This window comes from Oreochromis niloticus, linkage group LG20 (genome assembly GCF_001858045.2).
Source record: "Oreochromis niloticus isolate F11D_XX linkage group LG20, O_niloticus_UMD_NMBU, whole genome shotgun sequence".
Lineage (NCBI taxonomy): Eukaryota > Metazoa > Chordata > Actinopteri > Cichliformes > Cichlidae > Oreochromis > Oreochromis niloticus.
The window spans coordinates 16,934,497-16,943,430 of record NC_031984.2 but is presented as its reverse complement, the minus strand read 5'-3'; the positions used below and the strand labels follow the sequence as shown (position 1 = coordinate 16,943,430).

Below are 8,934 nucleotides of genomic sequence, written 5' to 3'. Positions count from 1 at the left end.
TTGCATGAGCTGTATGTTCTTTCTGTAGATGTCTCTGTAAAACAGCTTTTATGTGACTGTCCTTGTTGTCAGGTGTCCAAGCTTCTCCCAGTGTGCTTTGCTGAGAAGATCCTCAGGGTTTACTGTAAGAACTCAGCGAGTCTGAAAGATGCCACGTTCTGCTTTCAAATCTGGTGTCACAAAAATGACTTTCTAACTGAGGTAACACTTTATTCTCTTCGTTGGCAGTGACAGGCATTACCATGTTACAACCAATGTGATGAGAACATAAACAACAAAGCTGCAGTTAAACCTGCATATCCCGTCAGAGCCTTGGGTTCACATTACACTTTTGACCTTTTGGTTGTACTAATAAACTTGTCTGTGTCCTTATATATCTGCAGGATCGAGACAGAGCAACTCCATGAAATGCAGATGTGAAACACTGATAAATTAGGTTTTTTTGTGTTACTCCAGAGATTTAAAAACAGGTAAATTGGCAAACTAAAGTAGTTTGATGATTAAGTTATTTATCACACATTTTCACTATAATTAGACTATATAGCTCAATGTGGCTGAATGGTTTAGATAAAGGCTACTGTTATGATTTGCTCATTGTGTAAAACAAAAATCATTATTTATTATATAACAGCCCACATAGCAAACAGGTCTGGCCTGGATCTGGTGTCAAGCCGGCACTGCTGGCTGACTTCTGGCATGGTAAGTGGTATGCCATCCAGATATGGGCCGAGCTTAGCATAGATGGCACGATTTATGTGATGGCATGCCACATCTGGCACGATTATGGTTTGATTTATGTGGCCCAGGCTCATAGAAAACAGGTCTGGCCTGGATCCGGCATCAAGCTGGCACTTCTGACTGACTGGTGTCATGGCAGGGTGTAAGTCAACCAGATGTGGGCCAGGTCTGGCAATGATGGCACTATTTATGTTCTTATTTTCTTATTTTAGTTAGAAGACCCAAATGCCATGTTGTAATACTATACTCCTATGGTAGCCAACGTTTCAAATGCAGGTTTGACAGGTTTGTGAGTGTACACTTTATCCAAAACCTAGTGAGGGTTTCCTCATGTTTACCATTGGGTGGCTGTAGCTCAGGAGGTAGAGCAGGTCACCTACTGATCGTAAGGTTATTGGTTCGATCCCTCGCTCCTCCAGGCTGCATGTCAAGAGTGTGAATGTAGTTAGGAAGCACTCAGTTTAGATAACGTGTATAGATGTGTTGTATAGAGCACTTTGAGTAATCTGAGAGAGTAGAAAAGTGCTATATAATAATCAGTCCATTCGGTGTCTGAACAGAGTTTTGTCATGTTACTTTTGCACTATCATGTTCCGGCAAATTTTATTACATGGCTTGATTAAGGTACACATTAGGCTAACATCTGGGGACAGAGCTATAACTGTTCTGGGCCAGCACAGGGCGAGCATTGTGTCTGCAACTGGCCCGTGGCTGCACACAACTTACACATGGCCCACATACCGCAAAGAATGACAGCCCTTTGGTGGCCCAAATCAGGTTTGCCAGAGGTAATCCACACATGGGTCAGCACAGGACCACCAGTGTGTCTGCAACTGGCCTTGTGCTGGCCCATGTGTGGGCCACATTTGGTCCAGGGTTTGCCCAGGGCGCCAAACAGGCTAGGACCGCCACTGCTGGTAACTGTTGGAAAAAGCATCCAGAAAAACCTAATGTAGCCAGGTAGCAAAAGCTCTCATTATGAAACCCCAGTCACCAATCAGACATAGCACAAATTGATAGCAATTCTCGTTGCATGTGATTTTTCAGCGTTCCCTAGTGGTGCTGTTGGAAGAGTGGAGTTTAGGTAATAATAATTATTGTTCAGAGAGATCAAGCCCATATGCTGTTAGCCCCTTTTCTGGCTTCTCTAAACCTCAGCTGTGGCAAACTTTTGTAAACTTTGTAAGAATGAAAGATTACAAGAACTGTGTTGAAGAGAGGACAGCTGGACAGTGTCACAGGACAGCCACAAAAGCTGTTGGCACAATTTAGATGCTTGTGCTCCGACTTACTAGCAAACCAGCTGCACTGCAGTTACGAAGTTTAGAAGAATCTTTATAACACATGTATCAGACCACATGTGTTTGTGTAACACATTTTTGTTGTAAAATTTCAAAATCCCTTTTTTTGTAGCTGGAATTCACTTACAAGCTATTGTCCAAAGCTAGTGAATGTCAAGTGCTGGATGAGTAAAGCATGTGGGGCTGACATTAAATGCTATTGAATGGAACATGAAAATGAACATGCAAAGTCAAAGACTGCTACAACCACCAGAGTGTATTGGTAAAAAAAAATAAATTGAGAGGCAAAGTGACTTGGAAGGATTCTTCCCAGGAAACACAATTTTAAGCTGCACTGAGTTGCCAGTTAAGGAAGTTTGTAGTGTTTTCAACGAGGATGTTGGTGACACCGAGTTAAACCACAAATGAAGACCCTGGAGTTTAGTTGCAGCTTGTTTAATTGTCTCCATGAACATGTGGTGAAAACTGAAATGACAGAAAATAAACTCTATCTCAACAGGTAGAAACATGTTTACACCAATAAAGTGCATTAATCTCACTAAAACATTCATGTTAGCAAAATATACATTAACATCCAAAGCTATTTGTATAAACTGTCATATAAAGTAACTTACGGCGTTCCAGCCTGATAATTCAGAGAAGATGGCATCTGATTACATCTCCATGCTGCCTTCTGCATGAGGAGCCTGTTTCTCAGCAAAAACAGTGTTTGACCCAAACCGGAAGTGCTTGACCGGAACCGGAAGTGAGCCGCCCGAACAGGAAATACATTCTAGCAATATTTTCCTTTTAACTAAAACATATGTAAAGTATGAATTATTCATTTTAACAACACATATCAATGTTTTAATGACAAATCTTTTTAGAATTATTTATTTCAAACTTATGAACCTATTTATTCAGAGAAATGCCTTAAGGGCAACACACTCCCCGCCTGGCCTCGGGAGGCCACTATGCTAAACAAACATTATGCATTCAGTCCTTTGGCATGAGGAGGATAACTTCTGTAACCGGTCGCATAAATGTCTTGATCGCATGTCTTTACCTCAATTTTCCTTACTCGATCGTCCTTGCTTGGGAATGTGGCAGTGACCCTGGCCATGGGCCAGCTGTTTCGTGCAACCTGCTTGTCCTTTAGCAGAACCAGGTCGCCAACTTGGAGGTTTCTGCGCGACCCGGTCCATTTCTGCCTTTGCTGCAATGTGGGTAGATACTCTCGCCTCCAGCGTGTCCAGAACTGGTTGGAAAGGGCTTGGACCCGTCTCCATTGTTTGTTGTAGAGGTCTTTATCCGAAAAGTCTCCAGGTGGGGGTAGGAGGCAAGATTTCTGCGTAAGGAGCATTGAAGGGGATAGGATGAAAGGGTTCTCTGGATCAGAGGACACTGGGACAAGCGGCCTTGCATTTATTATGGCTGTAATCTCAGCCATGAGTGTGCATAACACGTCATGAGTCAGTTGAACCTTGTTTTGTAGTAGCATGGAGTCCAGGATTCTGCGGGCGACTCCAATCATGCGCTCCCAAGAACCTCCCATGTGGGATGCATGTGGTGGATTAAACTCCCAACTGCAGCCTTGGATAGTTAGGTACTGTTGGAGTGATTTGTCCATTCCAAGTTCCTTTGAAGTGCTAATAAAATTGGTGCCACGGTCAGATAGTAGCTGTTTGGCGGGGCCTCTTAGAGCGAAGAAGCGGCGGAGGGCGTTCACGCAGCTGGACGTGTCCAGAGATTCGATTACCTCAATATGCACGGCTCTCGAACTCATGCAGGTAAACATGATGGCCCACCGCTTACTTTCAGCTACTCCGCCCCTAGTACGCCTGGTTGTTATGGACCACGGTCCGAAAACATCAAGGCCGACGTAGGTGAAAGGAGGACAAGTTTTTAGGCGTTCAGGTGGTAGGTCCGCCATGAGTTGTTATTCTTGTTTTCCACGTAGTTTGCGGCAGGTTAAACATTTGTGGATCACTGAATTGACTAGTTTTTTGCCGCCTAAAAGCCACAGCCCAGCAGCTCTGATTGCTCCTTCCGTCAGATGACGACCTTGGTGCCTTGTGAGCTCATGGTAATGGCGAGTGATCAGAAGGGAGATGTGACTGTCTTTGGGAAGAATTACTGGGCTCTTTTCAACACTCTCAATTTCTGTGTGTTTGAGCCGGCCTCCAACAGAAATGAGACTGTCCTGTAACATTGGGCTGAGCTTCTTGAGGGGGCTCTGTTTTGAGATTGGCTTGCCAGCATCAAGGGCAGAAAGTTCCTTCTCAAAGTATGCCTTCTGTGTCTCTTTGAAGATGACAATTTTTGCTTGAGCAATCTCCTCTGGAGTTTGAGGCAGATGACATTTGTGCCAGCCTTTGCATTTTTTGTTTGGATTAGTCCCATTGAAGGACTTTGCAATATGGATAAGATTTGCTATGGCTCTGACTAAAGACTTAAAGGTAGAAAAGTGCTCAAAACGCTTACAGATAAGTACTTGGAGGTGAGTGACGTAAGTTTTTACTTCTGGTCTAATTTCTGAGTCCTTATCTGGTTCAATCAGGTCAAACATTCCACTCCGTTGTGTTGTCTCTGCGGCAGGATGGTGAATGAAGGGTGGTCCGGTGAACCAGGTGGACTTTTTTAGTTGGAATGCCGACAATGACCTAGACGCATGGTCTGCTGGATTTTCCTCTGTGCGCACATAATGCCACTGTTCTGGCTTTGATGACTGGCGAATGCGCTGTACTCTGTTGTGAACGTATGTGTAAAATCTTTTTGACTCATTACAGATGTAGCCGAGCACTACCTTACTGTCCGTATAGAAGTGCACTGCATCAAAGTCTAAGTCCAACTCATCTTGAATGAGGTCAGCCATTTCTGCTGCCAAGACGGCTGCACATAGTTCAAGCCTTGGTATTGTAGGTTCTGACAGTGGGGCTAGTTTTGCCTTGCCCATTATGAACCCAACCTCGACCTTCCCATCTATTTGAATTGCCTTTAAGTAGGCTACAGCTCCTATGGCCTTAGTGGATGCATCTGAGAATAAACACAGTTCCTTGCGCTCTGCTTGACTTAGTGAGGTGGAAGTGTAGGTTCTGGGAACATGTAGTTCTCTTAGATCCTGAAGGGAATTTCTCCACGTTTCCCATCTGCTTTGTTTGTCCTCTGGAAGGGGTACGTCCCAATCTGAACATTCCGAAGTAAGCTCTCTGAGTAGGGCCCTTCCTTGGATTGTAACGGGTGCCAATAGGCCCAGGGGATCAAAGACACTATTGATAGAGGACAATACGCCACGGCGAGTGAATGGCTTGTTTGAGGTGGCCACTGAGTAAGTGAATGTGTCTCTTGTTATTTCCCAAATGAGTCCAAGGCTTCGCTGGGATTGTGTCTCTTCACCACTTAAATCTAAGTTTTTAATGAGAGGAGCACAATCTTCTGGGCAGAAGGCCTGCATAACTGCCTGAGAGTTGGAAACGAACTTATGCAGGCGCAGGTTGGATTCAGCGAGTGAGGCTTGTGTTCTTTGAAGCAAGTCTATAGCCTCAGCAGGAGAGGGGACAGAGACCAGGCCGTCATCTACATAAAAGTGCCTCTCCACGAACTTTACTGTATCTGCACCATAGTCTTTCGAACCTGCTCTGATGGCCTTGCGTAGTCCATAAATGGCAACAGCGGGGGATGTTGAGTTGCCAAACACGTGGACTTTCATCCGGTACTCGACAACTTCTTTGTTTAGGTCATTGTCCCTATGCCACAGAAAACGGAGGAAGTTGCGGTGGTCTTCGCGTACCATAAAACAGTGAAACATTTGCTGTATATCTGCCATGGTTGCAACACTTTCTGTCCGGAAGCGGAGAAGAACTCCGACAAGTGTGTTGTTTAAATCAGGGCCAGTAAGGAGGACATTGTTAAGTGAGACACCCAAGTACTGGGCACTAGAATCGAAGACAACCCTGATCCGATTGGGTTTTTGTGGGTGGTAGACTCCAAATGTTGGAAGATACCAACACTCTTCTCCCTTTTTCAGTGGGGGGGCCACCTCAGCGTGACCATTGGAGAGGATTTTTTCCATGAAGGCCACATAATGCTCCCGCATTTCAGGTTTCCTATTAAGGGTGCGTTTCAAGGAGGAGAACCTTGTGGCTGCCTGCTGTCTGTTGTTTGGTAATTGCTGGCGGGGTTCCTTAAATGGAAGTGGGGCGACCCAACTGTTGTCCACATCTCTGAACATAGCATTGTCCATCATTTTCAGAAAGAGAGTGTCCTGTATTGAGTGAGCTGGTTTGTTGTCGTTATCTGTCTGGTTAAAAACCGTTTGACCCAGAGTTTGTTCGGGCGCTTTACCCGGCCTGTTTGTGTGTGGCATTTCTTTGAGTTGCAGGAGGCTGTTACATGGTTTGAAAACTGTAGGGCGGCCATTTTCCAGAATGACTGTCTTCAGGGTGCTGACTGTAGGCCTATGAACATTACCCAGACAGACCTCCCCAACTACAACCCACCCTAGATCCTGGCGCTGGGCGAAGGGGGCACTATGGGGGCCGTTAATTCTCTGCCTGACCTTGTGTGCCTGCAAAACGTCTCTCCCTAGTAGCAGGAGTATTTCGGCTTTAGAGTCTAGCTCTGGGATGTACTTTGCTATGGTTCGTAGGTGCGGCTGGTGTAGCACTGCGCTGGGAGTTGGGATTTCACTCCTATTGTTAGGAATGTCCTGACACTCTATGAGCGATGGTAGAGGGATAACTACTGACCTATCCAGTGACTCGATATGGAAGCCTTCAGCTATTTTACCCCATGTTTCTACAACACCAGAGCATGTTCTAAGATTGTAGGAGAAAGGTTCACTTTTAATGTCAAAAAGTTCGAAGAACTCAGGCTTGGCTAAAGAACGATTGCTCTGATCGTCTAGTATTACATATGCCTTAACAGCTCTGTCCTTGTAACCTTTAGGGTACACCCATGCAAGACATATCTTGGAACATGAACGTCCCCACTGACCTGGACCGCACACGTCTGTGCAGCTTGTTGTGACATCAACCGTGTCGTGACTGTTTTCTCTCTCCCCGCCATTCTCTTGTGCCGGAGGTGGAGCCTTGTTGGTCTGTGGTGGAGGACCGGGATGCATAACTGCGTCGTGACTTGTGCTGTCACATTCAGAACACTTTATTGAAGATTTGCATTCCTTCGCAAGATGAGTATCTGAAGAACAGCATCTGAAGCATATTCCTTTCTCTTTGAGGAAGGCCTTCCTTTCGTCCAGTGGTTTATTCCTAAATGTTCTGCATCTTTTGAGCGGGTGTGGCTTGTTATGCAGTGGGCAGTTCCGGTTAAAGTCCTTGTTAGGGGGAGAAATATTGGTTTTGTGTACCGTAATAGGTTTGCTGGAATTTAAGTTTTTTGCAAAGGGTTTTTCTGGTTTTAAGTTTTGCTGGTGGAAACTTGGATCATTGCGTTTCTTTGCCTCTTTACATATGAATTCACAGAAGTACTCAAAGGGTGGGAAACAGCCTTGGTTGTTCTCTTTATATTGAGAGCCGTGTGACATCCACCTCTCCTGAAGTCCATATGGAAGTTTGTCTACGATTGGGCTAATTCCACGAGAAGTGTCCAGATAGAGTAGACCAGGCAGATGGCCGTCTTCCTTAGCGCCTTGAATCTCTTGCAGTAAGTCTCCTAGTTCACGTAGCTTGACATGATCTTTGACTGTTATTTTTGGGAAACTGTCCAACCGTTGGAAAAGTGACCTTTCGATTATTTCTGATGCTGCATAACATTCATTCAGTCTTTCCCATGCTTTGTACAGAGCTAATGTGGGGTTGTTGACATATACTGAACGTATGCGTTTCACCTGATCACCTGACTCCCTCCCTAACCACTTCGTCATGAGATCTAGCTCTTGAATGGGGGTGAGTTGGACCTCAGCTGTTGCACTGGTAAACGAAGAGCACCATGCTCTGTAATTCTCTGGCCTGTCGTCGAACTGGTAAAGGCCTGAGATTATTAAATCCCGACGTGCCATGTATTGGGCAAAGGGCTCTGCTGGATTTAAAATGCTGGCCGTGGTGTTACAGTTATGCTGAGGTGTGAATGGTGAGCCGCATGGGTTGAGAGAGGTATTTTGTTTCTCCACTTTAGGTTTTGTTTCACCTTTCAGCTGGCTGGGCTTATTTAGAGCAGCGATATTATCTTTGGTAAGCATTGTTTCAGAGTTGATAGGTTGTGGCTCTAAATTGCCTTCTTCAGAGGGATGCCACGTTACAAATGTATTGGGTGAACTTGCTTGGGGACAAGAAGTGGTTGGTAATTTGCGTGGACTGGGAGATAGCTTGGTGTCCATTTGAGATCGTACATATTCATTTGTACGTTCTAGTTTTACACTTTCTGATGGAGATTTTCTACTCTCAGGTTCTTCTTGTATTGCTTCAGCTTCCTCTAGCACTTCTGCTTCAGCTACAGCAGCATCAGCTTCCCTCTGTAATGTTAACACTTCTAATTCTGCATCTATTTTTGCCTTTTCCAGTTCGCTTTGAGCTTTTTCAACCTTTAACTGTGCTTCTTTAGTTGCATAGCATGCTCTCACCTTTGCAGCCTCCGCTTTAGCTCGAGCATGGGCAGCGCTTACTGCTGATCCAGATGAGCGGCTGGTCCTTAAACTGCGTGCAGACTTGTTACTGGATGCCATTTTGACCGTGATGAATCATCAGTAGGCGCCTTTTCACTGTAGTGTTTTCAACGAGGATGTTGGTGACACCGAGTTAAACCACAAATGAAGACCCTGGAGTTTAGTTGCAGCTTGTTTAATTGTCTCCATGAACATGTGGTGAAAACTGAAATGACAGAAAATAAACTCTATCTCAACAGGTAGAAACATGTTTACACCAATAAAGTGCATTACTCTCACTAAAACATTCATGTTAGC

The 8,934-nt window shown here is 44.9% G+C and overlaps 1 protein-coding gene across 1 annotated transcript; it reads right to left on the bottom strand.

The window, feature by feature from the left end:
* Window positions 1-2,389: 2,389 nt before the first annotated feature.
* On the bottom strand, window positions 2,390-8,282 carry LOC112843219 (uncharacterized). Its single transcript, XM_025901285.1, has 3 exons — window positions 3,085-8,282; window positions 2,654-2,767; window positions 2,390-2,504 (listed from the first exon to the last, which is right to left on the bottom strand). Exon 1 carries the CDS (start codon window positions 8,212-8,214, stop codon window positions 3,958-3,960), a length of 4,257 nt encoding a protein of 1,418 aa, XP_025757070.1. The 5' UTR covers window positions 8,215-8,282; the 3' UTR covers window positions 2,390-2,504; window positions 2,654-2,767; window positions 3,085-3,957.
* Between the last annotated feature and the right edge of the window lie 652 nt (window positions 8,283-8,934).

Bases quoted from the DNA above. Each gene is read 5' to 3' on its own strand.
- LOC112843219 (XM_025901285.1), bottom strand. From the start codon at position 8,214: ATGCTTACCAAAGATAATATCGCTGCTCTAAATAAGCCCAGCCAGCTG.